At 33.8% G+C, this 23,665-nt stretch overlaps 1 protein-coding gene across 12 annotated transcripts in view; it reads left to right on the forward strand.

The window, feature by feature from the left end:
- CCDC171 (coiled-coil domain containing 171) overlaps positions 1 to 23,665 on the forward strand; it is a 159,703-nt gene that overhangs the window by 73,361 nt on the left and 62,677 nt on the right. For 8 of the 12 annotated variants that reach the window (XM_063179591.1, XM_063179595.1, XM_063179594.1 and 5 more), the window contains 4 exons: positions 4,017 to 4,243; positions 4,920 to 5,099; positions 6,755 to 6,940; positions 22,540 to 22,685. In XM_063179591.1, coding sequence (XP_063035661.1) covers positions 4,017 to 4,243; positions 4,920 to 5,099; positions 6,755 to 6,940; positions 22,540 to 22,685 — 739 coding nt within the window. Of the gene's footprint in view, positions 1 to 4,016; positions 4,244 to 4,919; positions 5,100 to 6,280; positions 6,591 to 6,754; positions 6,941 to 16,205; positions 16,945 to 22,539; positions 22,686 to 23,665 lie in introns of those variants that run through there. The other 4 variants (XM_063179597.1, XM_063179596.1, XM_063179599.1 and 1 more) reach the window with 4 other exon arrangements.

The raw sequence follows: 23,665 nt of genomic DNA on the forward strand, positions 1-23,665 counted from the left end.
GCTTGGTTCTCTGCATTGCTGCCATCCTTAGTTCTTCAGTAAACTGTAGTTTTAAAGTACCAGCACTTCTGTCACAGAATAAAGGATGTTTAAGGAGAGTTAATTTATATGAATAAATGGAAGTAGCAGGACAGTAATAAGATGATTCATTTCCCAGAAGCCTAAATAACAAACCGATCCCAGAAGACGCTGAAACAAAATTGTTTTGATTCAGTTTCATAGCTTTCTTCTTTGGTCATCCTGTTTTCAGTAACTTAAATTTATATCCTTACAAAGCGAAGTTTGAACTGTATTTCAGAGTATTTACAGGGTTTATACTGCAAGTGTTCCTGTGTACAGAGTATTGTGTAGGAACAGCAAATTGAAGAAGAATTGAGAGAAATGGAGCAGCAGCATGGATCTGCTGAAGCGACTGATTACAATACCTTAAACCTCATGATATTTTGGCAGTTTGAACAATATGGGAATTCTACTGGTCTCTATTTACTAGATATCTCTGCACTCAACACAGGCTTGATTTTGAGAATTAGGAAGAACCATGCTGGGAATGTTATGACCACAGTCAGTTTGGTGATTCTTTAATATCTTACATCTATTTAAGTAATTTCCACAGAATCTCAAGGTCTATCTGCTCATGTTTTACTTGGAATTCTGTTGCTCATGAGATCAAGTCTCCTAAGAATTTTTGAGTCAAAAAATAGTAATAAATTTAAAGTTTGATATGAAATTTCCAGAAGTGTTGAAGTAATTAGGCTCTGAAGGAATATATTAAAGCTTCCACATTTAGAAAATTACATTGTGTTCTATAAGTAATAGTTTAAGTAGAACTTAAATCTTCAAACTTGACTTCAATTATGTTGAATTTCTTAAAAAATTATAAATAGGCAATCCTTTAATGTCTTTAAATAATGGCAGTTCCGGATTAGACTATATGTCACAGGAGAGAGTGCTACAAGAAGGTGCTGTCTGGATCATCAAGATGGAATGATTCAGTGTCTTAGAAATTATGTTTAAAAATGGCTAGGGTCTGGGGAACCATTTGAGGCACCTTTCTTAGTCTTTTAAATAAGTGGTTCTATTTTGACATTGATGATCGTTTCACTTTATAGTGTTAGTTAGTTTGGGACTCATTCCAGCATGCCTTGGAATGATCTCTTTGCTTCAGTTTCAATGCAAATTCATTGCAGTGTTGGAGTTTTTTTGTTTGTTTTGGGTTTTTTTGTAAAGTTAGATTTTAGGCTTGTTTGAACAAAATCTGTACTGTCATAAACCAGAGATGGTAACAGCCAAAGTTTTCACTACAAATATCATCAACTGTTAAATATATAAAGTTTTAGAAGTTTGACATGAACATTTAAGTCTTGCATAGTACAAAGTTAATCCTGCTGACTGGTGTTCAATTTCACCAAAACAGAATAAACAAGAATTGTTTTTTCATCTTTCAGTGAAGTAATATTTGACACTTTTTTCCATTTACTTAATGTAAAACTTAATTGCTTTGTCGTATACCTGTATTTGTGTTAATAATTTCTTAGAGACATCATAAAGTACATAATTTAACACATAATTTAATTTTTATTGTAATTCTTTCATCCTTCATGGCAGGTACTTAAGATATATATACTTAAACAGTCTAATATCCTCTCAGTTATTATAGCTACAGTTCCTTGTGGAACTGATTTATGTTTTCATTTTATCTTTCAAAGCAATCAGTAACTTCCTTCAAAATATTTCTGTCTATTTAGTCAAAGCTACTCTTCATAAAAATAATGGAGGACATGACTATTTATTGCTATCCCAAGAAAATGCCTTAAGCTGTGATCAAGCTGTGTCAGGGGAAATATAGGTTGTATATTAGGAAGAAGTTTTTCACAGAAAGAGTGATAAAATATTGGAATGGCCTGCCCGGGGAGGTGATGGAGTCCCCATCCCTGGATGTGTTCAAAAAAAGACTAGATGTGGCACTAAGTACCATGGTTTAGTTAAGGTGTTAGGGCACGGGTTGGACTTAATGATCTTTAAGGTCTCTTTCAACCTGGTGATTCTGTGATTCTGTGATATCTTGAACTGTGCTGGTTAAGGGGAGTGCTTGTTGAGAAGTGAAATGATCATTTGAAAACGCTACAACAGATTTGTCTGCATTATTATTTTAAATTTACTTTTGATATGTTTAAACATGAGATTCTAGGCATAGGGGAAGTGCTGCCATGCTAGGTACTGCACATATGGAGAAACAATATGTGCTTCTGACAGGCAAACAATATCACATAACCTGAGACAGCAAGTGGAAATACTGGGAAAAGCAAAGGAACAGTAGCTCATTGAGCTCCTTTATTCTATATATTCCAAAAATCATGGCAAAGGACAGTTTTTGAGAAGGTTTTGGCATCAGCTTACATAGAAGGCCATAAAAATGTTCTAGTTTTAATTTTAGGTTAATTTAACTAAACATTCAACTAGTGAATGCATTCGACTGGAGAATTGCAATAGCAGTTTTTTCTGTGTATGAAAAGAATAATTTTTTTATTGCAAAGGATGTTTAGTTAGTTGAAGTGCAAGATAAAAATGCCTCGTCAGATTTTTAACCTCAAAGGTGCTATTTTAGTCATGAAGAAAAGACAGATCTACTAGTCACTGTAGTTATGGAGAGCATGTACTCAAAAATGATACTCCAGTTAAGCACTGGCTTCATTGGAGTGGTGCTATTTCAAACCTGAACAGGAAAATGGGTTTGAAAATAAAATATTTGATTTTATCATGTGCTTTTTTTGTTATTGCTTACAGATAAATCTCAGCCTCACATGTAAATGATCTTCTTTACAATGAGATTTGTAATAAAAACACGTCAATAATCATGTTCTGTTTGCTTTGTACCTCTGGCTTTTTCCCTCGCAGTCTAACAACAGAAATTCTTTTACTTAAGCCAGGGTTATTTTTTTCTGTTTATACTCTTAAGCAAATATTTTAGTTCACTGCAGCAACAGGAGATCTCCTGTACTACTGAATGTAAATAAGCTCTTCCATGCTTGTCATCTTACACTGATAGTATCATAAGACAAGTAATGACAGATTAAGACCTGCCTAGCAGAGGGAAAACTAAATTACAAGACTTTTATTAAGGCATAAATAAACCTATTAACTGTTATCTGGAATACCAATTAGTGGAAGGAGCACTGACAATTTTATTTATCAACATTAAACACAATTATTAATTACAGACCTGACGAATCTAGCAGTAAGCAGGACATGTTGGGTGTGCTGGGGCCTTAAGTCCATTATATGAGAAGGATGATTACCAAAATCCTGTGGGGAAATACGTAATTGTAGCTGTAAAATTTTAATTGCCTTGGAATAAGGTAAATTATATTCTCCTGTCTCAGAATATAAATAGTATGGCATTAAGGTACCAAGCCTCACTAATTTTGAACAGCAAATGATTTAGACATCTGTAGAGGGGAGGGAGGAAAAATCAGGAAACCCTCAGAAGTTTGCATTGTAAATATTACAATAAAGTGTTTCACCATGTGCTATTGCTTCTGACTTATTTGACCTGATTTCCATTTGCTTGCATTTGTCTTGCATGTTTTCTGAATTACAAAATTAGAACACTAAAGTCTTTAGAAAGGATGGTACTGGAGAACATGATAACAACTGGACAAGTAGTCTGTGACAAAGAAATCCTATTCTTTAGAATCTTATTCTACCCTCCCATTTGCAAATTGATAGGATTAGGATTTTCATTTCTAAATACACAATTTGTCTTCAAGTCTCTCTCTGAAATATTCCTTTGAACTCAAACTTCTAGTCCTTAATGGAAAATTTCTATTGAGTAGCTTTAAGATCTTCTTTATTGTGGTTTCTTTCACTGAAAGACACTGAAACTAATAACCTACTTGATGTTTCTTTTCTGTGTTTTGATTTGGGTTTTGTTGTTTTGTAGGGGGGTTTTTGTTTGTTTGTTTGGGGGTTTTGTTTGTCTGGTTTTTTTTGTTTTTTTTTTTTTTTTTTTTTTAAAGGTACAAAGTCCTGGCATTCTGGAAAGTTACTGTTAAATGCAGCCAGGAATTCATTTTCAAAACTTATGGACAAGCTGAGTGTTATAATGGAGACGGTTCCGTTAGACCACTGCAAGTGCATTACTTATCTGGAGAAAGACTCCTTGGTGCAGAGCCTGGCTCATGGACTCAATAAAATAAATACCCAGGCCCTGGAAGCTGGATTGTGTGACAGAGTATCCAGTATGGTATGCATAATTATAGTCCTACTTTATGTAAGCAGTAGGTTCATGGTCTAAGTGTTGGGATGAAGCTCTCTGGATAGCACCATAATTTTGTTTCGGTTTATGAGACTGTTACATTGAACCATTACAACTATGTAGACATCAGATTCCCAACACCCAGAAACATTAGAGCACCAATGTACTTTTTCTTTTATGTCAAAGAATTTTAAGAAGATATTTGATGTATCTAAGAAAAGGGGTTTTTAAAGTTCTTTCGAAGTTGTATTTGCTTTGTAAGAGCTAACTTGCTTTTGGCTTCAATTAAATGTTATGGAGTTATTTCTTTGTTGTGGTTTCTTTTTTGGGGGGTTGGGGGGTGGTGTTTCCGTATTTTCATGCTTTACGTTCCGTCTTTCAGTAAAGATAGCCTTTTCCCTATAATCAGAGGGAAAGGAGAAACCTGAAATAATTGGTCTTTTATTGTGGGCCTTACATTAAAATAGTACTTTCTTGAAAACAGAATTTTCAGTTACCCTCAAGAGTACGAAGGAGAAACAAGTTCACATTTTGCACTCATGCAGCTTAGAGATGATGGACAAAATGAGAGTTTTGTCCAATTTGCTTGGGTATTACATGTGACTCTTTTATTGATAAAATAGTTCATGTTAAAGCATATAAATTTCTTTCTGATTATTAACAGAAAAACATAGAATCCTTGCAGAAACAAATATTTGAATTTACACAAAGACTACATACAGCAGAAGTGGAACGCCTCTCACTGCGCCTACAACTTGCAGAATTCAAATCAAATTTCAGTGAGATAAAAAAAGAAGCAGACAAAGCACAGAGGCTGCAAGAGCAATTAAATACACTTAAGCAAGTAAGTATATTTGATTTAGAGGTGACTGCTTATAAGACATGATTGTATGTATTCTTTTGAAAATAAGTATAAAATCATTCTAATATTAAAAGAATTTTCCAGAAGATTTGCATTGTAAGGGTCACTAAACTAGAAGTCAGATGTGTTTAGAAAGGCTTCCCTTCCCCAAGAGTTTCTTTTTGATTTGTAGAATGAGATGCTCTTGTAAATTATATGTTTGGTCTTCAGCAACCAGGTTTTTTCTGTATGTTGAAAATGTTGATGTGATTTATATACCCCAAAAACATTTATAGATCTCATTTCAGCAGATTAAAGTCAGCTGCCATGAGGGTATTGAATACGTGTGTTCATGAGAACTTCAAGAAGTATAAACTCTGTGTGGATATTGCTGAATATTATGATAGACATTTTTTTGTATCTTTGATGCTGGGTTACGACCTGAGCTAATCAATACAAATTTTAATGTGGCTGTTCCTCTGAAGGACTAAGTTTATGGAAGGGGAAAAAAAGGCTCTCTTCTACATTCCTGCTAGCATGTATGCACCAAATTCCTCTGACTCCTAGCTGTCACTGATTTATTTACTTAAACACAGTGCATTCGCTAGCCTGTAAATAGGTTGTCCAACAGGAGCAAGAAGACACAACAAAAAGGTTCCTAAACTGCTTGAAACCACAGTATTGTGACTAATAGACATGGTAATTGAGGGGTAATGGTATTTGGTGGGTTCTCAGTTAGACCCCTGTCATACCCTTGGAGGGGAAGAAACTTGTTTTGGTTTAGCATGCTGGAGGTTCACTATGAACCTTGCCTACTATGCTTATTTCTTGTAGGTTGCATTCAGAATTGAACATATGTTTGAACTATTTGAGATTGTTAATGGTTAAGAATTAAGAATGGTTAATGAATACCTGTTCAACAGGTACACTGTACAGCTAAAACAGCTGTGGCCCAGAAAAAGCTGTGTTTTCTGTAGCTGTGACCTGATACTGAAGCATAGTTGGTAGACTCATCAGTGTGTCCCAATCAAGATACTTCCAAGCAGAGAGTATTTAACAGATAATGTCAAATCAATTCTTCTTCCTATTCCTAGCTGGTAAAATATTGGTTTTTCTTACTCAAACAGACAAAATTATATCTGCTTATCTTCAGTTTTGCTCATACTGAGTTTTAATGCTTACAGTTCTGGGAAAATTGGAAGAAATTATCACAGTTTAGATTGCCATTCAAGTGTTGACAATTATTTTCCTTGAAGAACTATTTTGTCTTTCTGGAACACTTTTGGAAAGTGAGAAAGAGTTCAGGAAGATGTTTACAAGGATTGACAAGATATGCACTAAAATGTGGGACATTTATCTGCATATTTCCTTCTAAATATTGGTTCTTAGCAATCTAGGGTGTTAATTTGAATAGAATAGCAAATGCATACTGTTTATAGTAGTCTGAATGCTGTTTTGAAAAAATACAGTGAATAAAGTTGTCTGGCCATTTCATTGCTTGGTGGTCTGTCTTTGAGTTAAAAAACCTAAATAAATAATAACCTTTAGCATATTTTTATTTTAGAATTTAATATGCTCCCAAGTGGAACTTGGGAAGTCAAGTATGTAAACAGGTAAGTATAGTTACATAATCAAACACAATTTATTTTTCTTATCAGAAATTAATCACCCATGAGAGGTTTGAAAGTGTATGTGAAGAATTAAATAATGCATTACATCGGGAGCATCAGGCACAATTGCTTTTGAATGAACAAGCACAACAGCTACAGGAGTTAAATAATAAACTAGAATTGCAATCCAGTGAAGAAGCAGATAGAACCCAAGTCTTAAGTGAATCTGTAAAGGTAAGATGATTAGGCACTAATTAGGCACCTGAAATTTTTTTTTGGTGAATAAGCCAAATGTCATAGTTCTTGTGTAAAGAAAATGTAAATGCAACATACTACATAGCCCATTGAAATTTTAGGGTACTTAGAAACACTTTCAAGATTCTTCAATGTATAACATCACTTTTCTGCTCTTGAAACGGTGGTGTGCACTAATATATGTGAAGTGTGTGAAATTTATAGGGGACATAAGTGACAGATCTAGCTATCACAAGGTGTTTGCAATTTATAGAGAAAATAAATTAAAAAGTACAGGGATACTTTGATTTTTGATAGAGGTCACAATAATATTTTAAAACCTGCATTGTCTGTTTCCTGAATATAATCTTAGGATGGAACATACATTTGTCAGTTTGGAATATGTGAGGTGACAATAGAGATATATTGTTTTTTCATCAGAATTTAGAACTTTCTGTAGATGTAAGAGTAATGAGGGAAAAGATGATGTTATCAGAATCTCTGATGACAAACAAAGGAACAGAGAGAGTATTTGAGGTATTTGAACAGAGAGACTATTTTAGGTATTTGAGAGGATTTGAGTATTTGAAACCAGGTGGATATCTAACATGGGAAGAGAGAAAACTTTGTGATGGCAAGTCGGTAATGGGTGGTGACCTGAGCTCGACAGCTTTTAGTTATTTTCTATTTAAAGCAAGCTTTGCTGCTTGTGTCTGCTCTTCAGCCCTACTACTGTCTTTTCATCTCCCAGTTTTCCTCTGTGAATTGATAACTGAGCAAAGGGACTGCTTCACCAGGATTTTGAGAAAAACAAGCACTTGTAATTCTGAGAGAGGAAGTGTCAAGCAAGAGGAGAACCAAAATGATTCCAGCTGCAAAAGCAGTAGGAATGTCATAAATATTGAAAATATTACAATGAAAGTACATGTCAAAGAGGATGAGTTGCAGCAATAAAGTAGCGATTTCAAATGATGTATAGTGGAGGATGCTGAAGGAAGTTCTTAAATTTATTAAGGAGTGTTTTCACTGGTGTTATTATTTACCAAAAATGCCTTACCTCACTAAGTCTAAAAGACCGTGACATTTCCAGTTTACCTGTAGGTTTTTTTTTCCTCCCTCACAATTCCCTAGTCTTAGGTGTTTCACTTGATAAATAGCTAGTGTTTTCAGTCAGGTTACTTGTTAATACTATAGCTATTTTCTTTCTGATATAACTGCAGTGTATATATAAGATGTTAGTCTTGTGTTTGATTTCTTTGAGAAATGCTTGATTCGAGATTTTTAAATGGCTATTAGGAATATAAAGAAGGCAAGGTCTAGAAGACAAATCGTATTTGAAATCTTAATTTCTGTCTACTTTTTGTACATTAATACATGTTTTTTCACCACGTTTTACTTGTCTAAAACACACGTTTTCATTTGTTCAGAGACTGTGAAGAGAAAGGTCAATTGTAGGCAAACAAAATATAGGAAGAACTTTTAAACAAATAGGTTACATAGATTATTGGATACTGAATTACATTTCACAGCTTCTGGTTTTTATTAATTGAAGGCTATATACAATTTTTTTTCAGACAGTCATGATCCTGAAATGCATCCTAATTCTGCAGTTCTTTAACAGTTGTTTGTTACTGGAACAACTTAATTTAGTGTAAAATGCTTGGTTATTGCTCAAATCTTTCAAGATACAATGCAATGTAATAATATAGGTGATAGAATAGAGGCAAAGAACATTGACAAAATAAACCTTAGGGCTACAGTTTGCTACTGACAGGTAGACTGGTTTGGTTTATTACTTCGTAAGTATCAATCCTTCCCATTGAGGAGTTTTAAACCAAATTTAAATTGTAGGCTTCTTACTCTGTACTGTTCCTCAACTTAGGAAATTAATTGATATATCTTAATTTCTTCATAATATTTACTAAAAAATGTAGCACAAAATTGCATTTTTGTTGTAATGGCATGTATCTGTGACTGAATCAGAAAAGGAGACAGGAAAGTTGTGGTAACATGTCAAAACATGATAAATATCTTGTGGTCCTTGATTTTTTTTTAGTCATGCAGATACAATTTTATAATGTATGCATCCTAAATCATCATTTCACCTTCACTTTTTATCGTTGTTTCTACAATTCCAAACCTGTGTTGTATAAGTACTTTCAAAATTCAAGTGGCAGTCTAATATAATACATTGATACCAAGGAGTAAAAGTGGTTCTTAAATTTTGAGCCCTATATATTTTGGTTTTTAAAATTAAAGAAAAAGTCTCTTTTCTTTCCCACAGTTCACCACCACCCAAGCTTGTTCATGCCTTTATTCACAACAGGAAGAAATGGTCTCTGCCCTGGCATCTTAATTGATAGACTCTTTTATTTAGCTTTGTTGGGTTTTGTGACTTAAAATGTTTGGGGGTTTTGTGGGGCTTTTTGTAGCTTTCATTTTTCAGTACAGTGAAACAATCTCATCTTTGCAATAATCAACCTTGCCCTTGTAAAACAGTGTTCTTAAAATTGTATAGGGTTTCAAGTGAATGCTTAAATAATACAGAAAAAGAAGAGCATTTTTACTGTTGCACTGTAAAAAAACAAAATATAAAATAAATGCCTCCATCTTTATTTTAAGATATAAAATAATATTACTTGTATAGACTTCAGTGTATATAAAAATTTGGTGAGTGTGGTGCCATACAAGTAAGGTCAGGTAGATAGACATGGTGTGAAAAAAAATAGACATGCTTTGCATTCTTTAATCATAAGTTTTAAACAGGTAAGAAGAAGAAAATTAAAATATTAGATACTTCTGCTTTTGATAGCTTATTTTTAAACTTATTCACAGTTCAACAGCAATCAGTAAGGAGATATTTTAGTATTCACGTACTTTCATAAAGTAGGCTTATTAAAGGAGTAATACTTAATTTCTTAGCTTTATCAGTTCAGATTTTAATCCTGTATATTTTTATCTTCTTAGTGGCATATACCATAGAGACATCCAAAGTAGCCAATTACATTCAAGGTCAGCTGGAACTAAGCAACTCTTTAACAGCACTTCTTTTTATTAGATGAGGTGAACCATTTGCTCTGGTTCCTTATTCTTTGAAGAGAAACTCTTACACAAATAACGTAAACAGGTATCAATAACAGACATATTTTTAATTCCTGATACCAGCTGGTCTTAATCAAGTAAAGTATTTATGTTTCTTATTGATATGCACAGCCTATATATTTATTTCTTTTTAGGTATGGTAGTACCTGTATATTTTTAAGGTTCTATTTATGGAACAATTTCTATAAATTGTTAATTAATAGCTCCAGTGCAATAGATGTTAAATCATATAGCTTGATACTGGTATGCCTCAATACAAACTTCAATACTTGTTTTAAAAGAAGGTACCCTAAATTTTGGGTTGTTTAATCTGGTGAGTTTAGTGAAGCTGTGATTAGTTTATGACAGAATAAAATTATGAGGAAAAAAAATTTCATACAGATGCTTTGATAACAATCACAAAAAGGTGTTTTCTGGTGGGAAGATTTGAAGTGTTCTTTTCAATACCTATGTCATTCAAATCATACATACATATTCTTTGTTCAGTGCATCCTTCACTAAATAGACATATCTGAATTTACTAGATTCAGATGAAGATTGGGATTTCTCTGTTTGTTAGAAGTGAATGTTTCTCTCAGCAGGCCGTCTGTTCTTGGGTGAATTTGAGGTGAAAATGATACACAATTTTCTGCTTTTAATTGCTTTTCTTCTTCATATATTTATAGACATATATTTTCTCTGAAAGACCATTTCAAATATTTACACAATTTCTTTTACTAATACCACTACACATACTTTGTGAGTGAGTTTTGCAGTTATTTACAAAAATGCTGCAGTATTCTAACTTGGAGAAAGGCTAAAAGACTTCACTCGCCTGAGGAAGATGAAGTGATTTTCATGCTCCTCAGAAAGATTGCATTAACAGTAAGAAACAGAACTAGGATTTGAGATTTTTTTTCCTTTGACATCTTAAGTTGAAAAGATTGCTAGAATTTGGATGCACTGAGAGATACAGTTGGTTCTAAAAACTTGTTTGTCTCTTTGTCAAGAAACTGCATTTCTGTGTATTGCCAGATTAAATGTAAGGCTGTTCCTTAAAGAAAGCAATATAGCTGATTACTGCTAACATCTAACTTAACAGAAGATTTATATTAGTAAAATTTGGCATTTAAAGAAAAGCAAGCTCCCTCCTGAATAGGTTAGAAACTAAAATTCATAATTCATTAATTAAATGTGGGGGGTTGTTGGGGTTTTTTTTTAAATTCCATACTGTCTATGTTCTGAACACCTAAATAACTTATAAAGTAGGTAGGAATGGATTAGTATTGTCAACTGCTGTGTTCTTAGTCGAAAGTGGTAATGGGTCTTCTTAGTACAATAAATAGGAGGTTAAGGAGATTTGTCAGGTACTTCAATTTGTGTTAACACTATTTGTAAAATAAATAGAACTGTTCATTCTGCTCTATTACATAACTTCCACTACTGCTAACTTCTTAGTCTTCAAAGATTTATGTTACCTAGAAACTTGTCATACAACTAGTCCTTTGTGCTAATTTTTTTTTATAGTTTGCAATGCATTGCATGTGGAATTTAGGTTTATGGGAAGGGATAGTCTTCCTTCTAGCAGCTGCTGTCTTTACATAATAGGAAGACACATAGATAGCACAAAATTGTGGGTTAGATCTGAGAGCTCTTTTTTGCAAAAGGAAACAGAACACAGCCTAGATAAAGTCTGCACTCTACTATTATTAGTGAGTCTGTGTTTCAGATCTCTGAACTTCACTTTAAATTTCATGCTTCTGTGGTGTGTTCAGGGAGTTAAATTCACTGAATCACAGGAAATACTCGCTTGGAAAGGATTTACAATGATCATCAACACCCAGCTCCTGGCCCTGCACAGGGCTATCCCTGTCACACCATGTGCCTGAGAGCACTGTCCAAATGCTTCTTGAGTTCTGTCAGGCTGCTGCTGTGGCCACTTCCCTGGGAGCTGTTCAGTGCCCAACAACAAATGAGTGAAGAACTTGCTCTTAGATAGGTTTTTAAATCTGCCTATTTCATTTGCTCTGTATCTAGAACATTCATCAGTATTACATTAGTCTCAAGGGACTGAAGTCAGTACATGGTTTTTTGATTTGTTTTTGTGCTGTAGTCATCAATGAAGCAGCCAAGCAACTATCAACCAAGTTGTTGAAGGTCTGGATTAACTTAGTTCTGAGTCAAACTTTCTGGAAAATATGTAAGTAATGACCAGAATGGGAGGAGGAATAAAGTTAAAGTCTGTCAAAGTTAAAGTCAATGTGATTTTGAATTCATTGTATGCTTGCATTAACATGAAGGTCAATGCAACAATGCAAAATATTGTAGTATAAATCACACAACCATAATTTAATTGAAAGCTCTTATTTTGAAAGGATATTATCATTACTGTTGTGTTTCTGTTTCATTTCTCTGCATTTCCTCCTCTGTCCAGTTTTACAAGTTGAATGTCAGTTAATTTTTGAGCAATGTTAAGGTTTTGGAATTTGAACAATACATTGGAATTTGAACATGTATTTATACCAGGTGAACACTTCTTTTTTCCTAAATTATGCCACTATACAATATTTTATTGGTTGGTATTAAGAATGTTATTCATGTATATTATTTACTACCTTTATATAGCAAAAAAAATGATAAAATTATATCCAATGCTACTTTACATTGGAAGAAGAATGAAAGTAATTGGCAATTTATTACATTTATGTTCAATCTAATCAGATGTAAACATTATTTATCTGATAAATAAAAACATCCCTAAGTAAGAAAAACTCTATTTTATTTTTAACTTGCTGAAGAGTTTAAGATAACTCTGAGAAAATGCTCTCACTCTTGAATCAATTTGTATGTAATTTAGACACTGAGAACACTGGAATAAGTCATGATTATGTAGCATCACTGTAGTTAATCTTTGAAAGCTACGACCAGAAGTTGAATTCCAGGTAAGAATAGGTTACCCTTCTCCTGAAAATTATGGAATAGATTTGTTCATGCTAGTCTGATTCAATAGCCCTATTCAACAGTCACTTTATGAGTCATGTATTTACATGACACCTTGGGATTTTAGGTATAATGTATGACTGACTGGCACAGAGTGAAATCCAGAGTGCTTTGGTGTTAATAGTGTAGTAATGTTGCCTATTTCAGAGAACTCTTTTGATCCTGAGTCTGTTTGCTGCACTATAGTATTAAAAAAAAACGATAAATCTGACATTCTGTCAAAGTTTAGATAAAGAGAAAAGATAACTTAAACAAAGTAATTGCACGAACCAGCACATTTTAGTCTTTTAAAAGAAGCTTCCAATATTTTCTGGGTATTTCATTTGTAGGAACTATTCACCTCCCCCTTGGGGAAAGGAGAGAATAAATGGAACAATATCAGGATCTAAAAGCTTAATGGTTTTATTTCTGCATTGTAATTATACTAATAAATACCTCTGTCCATGACCCTGGAATTTATAGTGCAGTGAGAAAGATTTATTGACAAGTAATTTGGAAGAAAAATGGGATTATTGTGTAATTACAGCATGTGGTTATTAAGCATATGTACTTTCATATCACTTTTTCCTCTTATTTCAAGACCTTCAACTATCTTTCAGTTTCTGCTCAAAAATACCGAAAAGCTTCTTGGTAAATCCTGTGCCTGGGAGATCTTTGTTACATTATTGGATCAACTACAAAGTAACTGTGTTACCTTGAGATGTGCAGAGGGGATCAACAGATCTTTAAAACAGCATGAGATTTTTTTAAAGAAGGTGTTCTATACCCTATTTTTCCTGGTTGTATAGATATCAATGTGTAGTACTTTCTACTATACACATTCTGTATCTTCCTGTTATACAAGTCTTTTGTAGGTAGATTTCCTTTTTGCTGCTGTTTATTTAGGATATCTCCAGGGCCTCATCATTTTTCACCTGAGTCATGTTTTCCTATGTTCTCCCTTTCTCTTTGTGTGCAACTAATTCTGCAAATATCTTTGTATCTTCTTGTCAAACCATAGGTAAAATCTTTCAAATAGCTATTGAAATATAATTAAACTCTTGGAATATAATTAAGTATGTATCTAACTGGCATAAGACTAAAACAAGAGATGCATTCCTTTGCACCTGTATTCCCTTGGCTGCATGCTATGACAGCAGCTGGGCCTATCCTTCATATAATTTGATATTTTAATTTAATTTGATACTCCATTAGGTATTCAGTGGTTTTCAAGGGGAAAGTTTTTCAAAATTTATACCAATTTCAGCTTCCAAAATCTGTACCTATGCTGTCCTCTAGTAGAGCATGGAAGCTCTTCAAAATTATAGCAGGGCAACAAACTCAAAACAGATGTTATATTTTATGCTGCCTAATTTTTTGTGTTGTCTTTCACAATATGTATTTGTGAAAAATCCAGTGAGATTCTTGTTGCTAGATCATTTTACTTCTAAGTTAAAAAGACTTAAAAATGTTCCCAATTCTTTCTAGTTAAAGTAAAACCACCTTAAGTGTTGTGGGGGTTATGTTTGTTAGTATTTTGTTTTGTTTTGTTTGTCTGTAGACTTTTCGATAAGAAATTGAGTGATTTTAGAATTATGACATTAAGATTCTCAATTCTAAGTAGCAGTTCCGACATTTCTTTATAAATACTACTTCATTGTTTATCGGAAAATTTCTCAAGTGTGAGAAGGAAGAAATAAGTGTTCTTAGAAAAAGTTAATAATAATATACTTAGTTTACTAAAATAATTGCTGGCATGGTATCACCTAGCGATAGGCATATTTGTCATTTATAGTGAAGTAGGTAACTTTCCAAGTTTTGTACCATCATGGCGCCATTTTGTCTTATAGTTAGGAAATATACCAAAAGAGAAAAATATAAATAATAATTCAGTTTTCACTGAATTCACTGTCACTGTTTAACTTCCCTATTTAAGGATCTGTATTTGCTATGTTCAGGGAAACTTATACCTTGTTTATTAAGCTTTGTGTTCTCGTTTGGCACTTGGTATGACTCAAAGCATATCCAGAAGGAAGTGAGACATCTAATCAATATGTCTTTATAGCACTTTGATCTCCTTGCTGAATATTGGGATGTAATATATCTTTGATGCTTTTTCAATAGAATGATTTAAGAGTTGCCTTTTATGTAAGTTAAATTTTGTTTTACTGTATCTGTTTTTTTCTGCTAAGGTGACTACTCACCAGTTTTTAATAAGTGAAAGGATAGGGGTGACCTATATTGAAGAATAGACCTTTTAATATAAAATTACATCTTTATAAATTCTTTCTTAAATTTTGAGGTTTAAAAAGTAAAAGGGGTGTGTGTTTTCTCCCTGTCGGTACATCATGCAAGATGTAGCTGTCCTGATGGTCAAATAAAACATTAATGCACTTTATAAATTTGGGGCTCTGTGGAAACACACATACCTTGCATGTATGATTTGGTCAGAACTCATCTGAAGGGGAATGCAATATTTGAATGTAAATCATATAAAATGATAACTCTTTTGTGAAGCCCATGTTAATGTTAGTGCCATACTAAAAAAAGAGATTTGTCTAATTAATTAATTAATTAAAGAAAATAAAAAACTCTTTATGAAGCAAGATCAAACCTTTGCGTGGTACTAATTGACATTCTTGTCATTGCCCCTAATTCTTCAATGTGATGGCTCACATTAATGTACGCGTGTCTGGTGGAATTGTGCAGCAGCCTCTTCCAAGAAAGGGCTTCAGCATAAAAAAACTTAGCTGGGGTCACCAGTACATTGAGGTTATGGACAGTGTATTTTTGCACTCAGAACTGAACCTTAAATTCTATTTAGAAATTTCCTTGAAACTGTTCTGAAGACTGCTAGTATTCCCATTTTTTAACCAGTGTCTGAAGAGAAGACAGAGTACCATAATATTTGTTCTCAAATTTAGTTCTGAAGCAGAATGCTGTGTCATTTAGTCTGACTCAGATGACTTTTTGTCTGTGTCATGTATTCAGATTGTATTCCTTCTTAAATAAACAGTGGGAATTAAATTGTGGTTATTTACTTTGTAAATAAATTGTTGTCATTGTTAATGTTTTATTGCTGTTATTTCTTCTTCTTTCTGAATTGTTTTAACTGACTGTTACCATTCAGAAATATTCTAAGCAAATTTCTGATACAAAGCAAATGGAAGAGTATTTCTTGAGAACTTAAAATAGTCTCTTACAGGGCTTAGAAATGTCACTGGTAATGCAAGATCATTGGGACCAGCAGGACATGATCAGAAACAGACGGTTTGAAGCTGTGACTGATGAGAGAGGCTACAAATGAAATGCAAGAAATTGGTGCAATATGTTGTGTTCTCATAGAAATGCAACTAAATATTTTTATGTATGTACATGTGATAGATTATTACTTTTAAAGTGAAGAGGAAATCTAAGTGTTGGTTCTGTTTCTGCCTTGCATAGTGTGTGCTTATGTGCACATGTAGATAATGTGTAGCAAAATTACCAGTATTGCAGAGAGCAGTGCTACAGAGCAGCATCAGAGTTTGCTTGTAATATTAGTGCCTCATTTACAGGTACATGGCAGTTTTGAAAATTCATCTTTTCTAATGTAATCCAGGTGTAGACCATCTTTTTGAAACCTTGGAACTGTACCAACTATAAGGCTGAGACACTACCAGGGTAAAAAGTGTAACAGTGAAAAACCCCATTATTCCTTTTTGGTGGCACTTAAGTATCTGATTTAGAGGCATGGCACTGCCAATGAACAGAAAATCTGCCACATATGCAGGGCTGAGTCTTTTCTAGTCTGTTACTGCAAAGGGCTAAATATTGTGGTGGGAGAGAAATTTGCATTTCTAAGGAGAAAAAAGAAACATCAGTCCTGAGGTAGTGTGTCAGAAATCGAATAAGGAGTGAATGATCATGTACTCATACCACCATGCACATGATTCCAAAAATTTATTCTCACTTAACTTCAAGGATTATTCTTAAAACTCATAGTGATAAAGCCTGAGTTTTTACAAAATTGTATTTGTCCTATTAAGTGATATAATCCTCTGCAGCTTTCCAGTAATACTAATTCACTTAGCTTAGCAGATGATTAAAATTTCTAAATTATAATGTGGATGGGTTTTATAATGTATTTTATAATTTCCCAAATCACAGTTTAAAAGTAGGTCTCAGCTGTTCTCTGTTGGGATTAGTGTATGTCTGAAAGGCCCAGAGCATCTTCTTATTCAAAAGGGTCTCCATCAACAGTCCATGAGGATATAGGTTTTGTGTGGGAAGTTTATGTTTTGTAATTACTTCACTTTAAAAGTTTTGTTTAGTTTTACTTTGGCGCTGAATGAGCATATGATGTGTCCTCTGAAAGAGATTTTATTGTGTGAAATTATTCAGAAAAAGCTACTCTGTTTAAATTACTAAACTCTTTTAATTCACAATAACTTTAAAACATACACAACTCAATGACTTCACAAAGCATTTTCAGTCATATTTTGCTAAATATCTTGAGATAATGCAGTTGAAAAATAAATTGTTTTCTTGTTGATCAGAATAGATTTTCCATTGAGAAATGTTTGCACTATAGCAAAGAGATATTAAACGTAGCTGAAAGTCTTTGAGGCACTCTAATCCAGCCTGAATCACTGCAGGTGAGGTGTTTGAGGTGCCTAAACTTGCTTGGATGTCTAAGGGCTATGTTTCTGTTAATAAATGGACTGTTGTCTACATGTACATAGGTGATGAATGTCATTTGCTTTCATGACATGAGTGCCTCAAATTTCAAGTACATTTTGTAAGAAAAATCTCTTACAAAATGTAAATGTGTGGATTTTCCCTTCCCCATCTGTTGAATGACTCTCAAATAAAATTTTATTTAAATGTTTCTTAGAAGAAGCATAATTTCTATTTCTTCTTGATAAATAAAGATTCTTTTCAAAAAACATCCCATGGAATTTCAGCTGTATAGTTTGAGCTGATGTATTTGATTTGCATTGCAGTGGTGAACACTAAAAATATGGTAAACATTAAATATTAATGTAGCTTGTTGTACCTGTTGGATTTGAACCATTTGAAACTGCTCTAGGTTATGTGTAGACTTCTGGGGGGCACTCAGAGATCATTATATTTTCCAGCAATAATAACGGGAAGTGTATTTAAACTGCTGAAGGAATAGATGCTGGCTAAACTTTCTATACTTCTTTTCATTGCGAAATTTTATTAGTTGTGGGTGTAGGACAGCTTTCAGAATGTTTTTTTAAAAAGTAATATTTTGCATCTAAATAGAGAATATGCATATAAAATTTCATCTGAAAGAGAAAATCTTCAATTTCACAAATTAGTTCATTATACACATACTGCGGTGTATTTGCATATTTTGTACTGCTGTGTTGTGTCTGTGTAATTTAAATCTAATTTACTAAGCAGTTTGATCTAGCTTTAGTTGATCTTGGAAAATACAGTCTCAGTATAAATGTGTCACACATGCTTTGCATGAATTTAAACTGTATGACTGTCATTGTTCATCTGAAGTGATTGTCCATCTGTTATCTTTTGAATAGAGTCCTTTTTATGTGTAAAGAATTACAATATTAAACTTTGATTTCTTTTTGTAATGGGCTTTGAATAAAAAGTTTCCTGACTGCAAAACCTAAACTTGTTAAAGGAAGCTTGCGGAAGGACCAAGCCAACAGACAGCCAATGAGATTCTTCTTCAGTGCTATCAGTTGCTTGCTGTTCTCTCCAACAAATGTTTTTTCATGCTTAATTTGTGAGGGAAAATAGGTCAAAAGTCTAAATGTCTCTAAAGGAAACCCCTTCTAAAGATTCTGATGAAAACTCAACTGATCTGTGAGAATTTGGCAGACTGGAGAGGAAGGAGTGCAGTGATGTCTGAATTAGCACCCGAATGCCTAAAAACCCGAGAAAGACAGATAAATGGCATTTTACAGAATGTTAATAAATTGGAGTTTAGCTTCTAAGTTGGTTCAGAATCGCTTGTACTTGAAAGTGAAAGCTCAGCATCTTCACAGAACTGTGTGCAAACACACTAGGTTTTTAAAACCTTCATTCTTCTTATCACAGTTAGCCTCAACTTTCTAACAGTTGTAATTGTCCACAGAAAACATTTCAAGATAAATGCATTATCAGGTTTTGAAATTTTCTTATTTTTGTAAATACTAAGACCTGGGGGGCAAAATAAGGGCTATATTGTGGATTAAGTGAAATATCTCAAGGCTGTGCTTTTCTGATAACTGAACCTGAAGTGACCTTTCTCAGACACAATTACAGAGCTGTATGTTTTTCCTTTAATTTCATCAGGGGTTTAATTAGTATACAAATAAAACTTCCCTTATCTTCCTTTCTACCTAATTGGCTTGTCTTTGCTTATATATGAAGAATGTGAAAATGGGCTGTAATTAGGATGACCGTGTTAACCTTTTTTTCTCAAATGTACTGTTGCCTAAAGGCCTCAAAGCCTAAAACCAGTGCTTTGGATTATTGCTTTGCAATCACTATGGCTCTCCCATAGGTTTTCTCATGAGCAGAAGGGCTTTGGGTGCTGCAGGTTCCCACTGCTTAACGGGATCTTCATTCTTCTCCCCACTAAATGTTTATTGATTATCTCACTGCTCCACACTCAGCCTCCAACAACTTAATATCAGGTGACAGTCAGGAGAGTTCTCCAAGTAATTAGAGTGGAGCATTGAGGGAACAATTAGGAGCAGAGTTATTAAACTTGATTTATCCTATTCTCTCCTGAACACTTTCTTGGATATCAGAACATCACACTTTCACAATCTACCCTAGCTGAGAAATTAGTGGCTAACCTGCTGCTTATCATTGTTGCCTTGCTGCCTTGAGGCACACCCTCTTGGTTTCAGTCACTCAGCTGGAAATATTATAGTCCATAAAGTTTATCAAGGGTTTTAATTAGATCAATCTGAAGAAGCAAAAAAAAAAAGCTTACCAGCCATTATTTTGTAATACACCACACTCTATTTGAACATTTCCAAGGCTTGACTTTAACCCACAGTAGCAAGAAGGTTCAAGTAATTGCTGAAACTGCTTTTGGAGTGCTAAAATCAGTTTCCATTTTGTTTAGATATTGCAGTGTTACTAGATAAAGTATTAATTCTTTAGACATTTCTGTAAATAATGGGGTTCTCTTTGAATAGCTCTTTGAGCAGCTCTTCAGTGAGATACTTGATTTAACCATTTCTATATTGCTTCATCACCAGCTAGCATGGATTGCTGACCAAATGTAACATGTAACTTAAAAAAGTTAGACCCTGCTATTGCCTTATTAATAGGCATGTGCTTGCAATGAGTAACCTAGGTTAGTTAGCAGCTCACAGAAGATTTTGACTAGTGGGTCTTTTCACTGTTCATGGTCAGTAATGAAAGATTTATGTTGGAGCCAACAACTCTTCTACCCCTGCAGATGGATAGCTATAATAAAAATAAAATAAATATGCATAATGTTCCTATTTTCCTGTCTTTCTCTACCATGACTGCTAGGATGCTGGGACCAAAATCCATTCAACAGCATCTGCATCAAAAATTTCTTGCATCAAAATACTAGCAGAAACTAATTAAAATCAGATTTTTCAGTCAGGTGGGAAGCTGGGTTGGACCAAACATTGGTAATAGAGACCCTGTTCTGTGTATAGAGACCTTGTTCTATGTTCAAATATGGTCCATTTTTCAAAGGTGGGAATATGGGCAGGGGGTTACTTGACTTGGCTTTCAGAACTCTTTCCTCAATGTTGAAAGCAAACAGTAAACAAAGAATTGGAAGAAGATAATGCTCTTTGTTTTTGAACCAGAGATGGATCCTTTTATCCATGCTAATCCACATTTCAGTTCTTGGAAATAAAATTTCTGAAAATCTGATAATTCACAAAGTCATCTGTTTAGACAGAGATTTGATTAGCTGCCAGTGGCTTAAGGGTAGAATTTCTGAAAACAAGGCTTCTGGTTTTGAATATGCTTGTGCAGTGGATGAATGTTATCTGTGTGTTTATCTTTCCTTAGGGGAAATATATCAGTTGTTTATTGAAAATAAAGACATAAGAGTCAAAATAGAATTATTCAACCTGCAGTCATTTGAACAAGAATAATATTAACTTTTCTAGGTTTAGAGTTTCTTAAATAAACTTCAGGTTTTTTTCTTACAGTTGTGATTAATTTCAGCTTAGATTTTGTAAATTCCTTCACAAGTCTTCAAGTGATGGTGCTGTACCTTCAAAATACATCACTGTTGAAGTACTGGTTGCCTTTTCTCTTTAGGAATGTAAGAAGAAGACTTATGCCAGTCCAGAGATGACAGTTTATTTTACAGGACTATGCAGTCCTTTGCTGTAGATTGTTATTTTATAGAAAATTTCTCTATCATAATGCTTTTTGAAATGCCTCTAACCCTTAAAGCGGTCTGAAACTTCTTCAGGTTAGTTGAGTTTTCAGCACCCTCCAAATTTTTATCAGCATTTTATATATACTGTTCTTCACACTCATCCACAGCATAGTAGATCTCCATGTTCCAGAGTCAGGACATAGTACATCTCCATGTTCCACGGTACTCAGGACATGTACTGAGTACAAATTATGCACAGCATTTTTGGAATTCAAGCAGAAAATATACCCATAAATTTTGAAAAAAAGGTGTGTAAGAGCTCAGTCTTGCAACTGTGCAGCCTTCTCTTCTGTATTTTAGGATCTATCAGGAAATATGCTATGTGTAAAAGTATGCTTATAACCACTGATTATAATTTCTTTCTAAAAAGGCAATTAACAGCTATAAGTGAAATGTAACATGTAACAAATTATGAAATCAAATTATTAATACTCCAGTCTATAAATGTATTGATTTATCCCAGCAGAAAGGACTAGAAACCAGCCAGATTCTATATTAATTGGTCCTGTGTGCTATTTTTCACCTATTGGATTAATCTGAATTGATTAAAGCATGTTGTGTTAATTCTATGCCAGAGAGAAATGTTTAGAAAATATATATACTATTTTGCATATTGGAAAACTAATTTTATAATAGTGAAAGCGCCATAAAATAGATTGTACTTGATGCGCTAACAGAGAGTATGAGATTATCTATTCTACTGAAATTTCTGAACTGTGTAAAATTTTTAAATAAATGTTTCTGTGTTTATTCCCTTTCATTGTGAATTTCCTTCTTTAATATTTATTTTAAATTAAGTTTTGTGAATATTCTGTGTTCTTTAAAACTGTACTCTTGATACTTCCTTTGCGTTTAGATCTAATATTTGTAAATTTAGTACTTGTAGCATAGTGTATGTCCCTGCTTGATCAAAAAATAATTTTATTTTATAAATATATTTGTACACAGTCAATATACTAAAAACTGGAGGGTTCTAAGTTGGTAATATTTTGGTAGAGAATTCATAAAACCTTAGTATGCAATGGTCCAAATCTACTACACAGTGTAGTCTGTTTTCCACTTTGTTTAATAGCCTATGGCATAAACTGAAGTTAATTATTTGGGCTGACAAGTAACTCTGTTTTCTGTCTGCTTGCAGAGTCTCTCCGAGGCAACGATGGAGCTGAGAAGAAGAGATCGATTTCTGCGTCAGCAAAATAGACTTCTTACCCAGCTGGAGCAGGACAAGCGTCGACTGAGCGAGAGCATCCGCGATGCAGAGAGTGCCCTCTGCACGGCAGCCAAGTGAGCCCTGGGACCTTGGGGAGATCACTTAAAACAGACAAAAGATCAATTCTCACTTTCATGCACAGGGTTTTAGCCTTAGCTAATGTAATGCTAGAAAACAAAAGTACATCTGTCTCTCTTTGAAATTCAGTGATAGACTTCGAAAAAGAAAACTGTTCAAGATACTGCACGTTATTTTTTCTGTAGTTATCCCATAATAGTGCTACAAATTATTGGTCCAAAATGCATAAGCATTTTGTCTGCCAATTGCCTTACTGATTTGACAACATCTCTTCAATAGATCCTTCACATTCTGTTTGTTTAAGAAACGATTGTTTGTTCTAAAGGGGCTGAAACCCATTTTGGACCGAGGCTTATCTGTGGAATAGTATAGATATTTCTTCTGATTTCAGAGAGCTTTGGATTTAGATGTAAGCCGCATGCCTTTTTATACTATAACTTGAAGAGTGGAAGGAAATGTTCAGGGACCATTTCTGAAAGTATTGGTAGTCAAAAGCTGTTCCATTGACTTGAATGAGATTATTAATAACCTCTTAGAGTTATGTAGTCAGATAAAATTATAAATCCTTTCAGACTTTGTTATCTATTCCTGTTACAGTAGTATGCACTTGGAATATTATTGGTCCATGGCCAAGATTTAAAAAAAGTTCAATTTAAAATTAAAATTTCTCATTATATGTGGGGTAGATTTGACCTCTGAAGAAGAATAGCTTAGAAGCTTTAAGGGGCTTATGCACCAGCGAAATAATGTAATTAATATAGTTATCAGTGATATGTTTAACAAGCTAATTAAAATGACAAATATTATTTAGTGTAAGTGTATCAAAGCAGATTATGGCCCAAAGAAGGATTTGTTCTTAAAAGCCTTCTCCTTTTCACCCTGCCCCAATCTATTTTATGCACTCCACTAAGGAGTGCATATGCACTCCACTAAGGAGTCCCTATGGCCATTCTTATATTCAGAAAAGGTTTTTTTG

This window comes from Melospiza melodia, chromosome Z (assembly GCF_035770615.1).
Source record: "Melospiza melodia melodia isolate bMelMel2 chromosome Z, bMelMel2.pri, whole genome shotgun sequence".
In the NCBI taxonomy this organism is placed as follows: Eukaryota; Metazoa; Chordata; class Aves; order Passeriformes; family Passerellidae; genus Melospiza; species Melospiza melodia.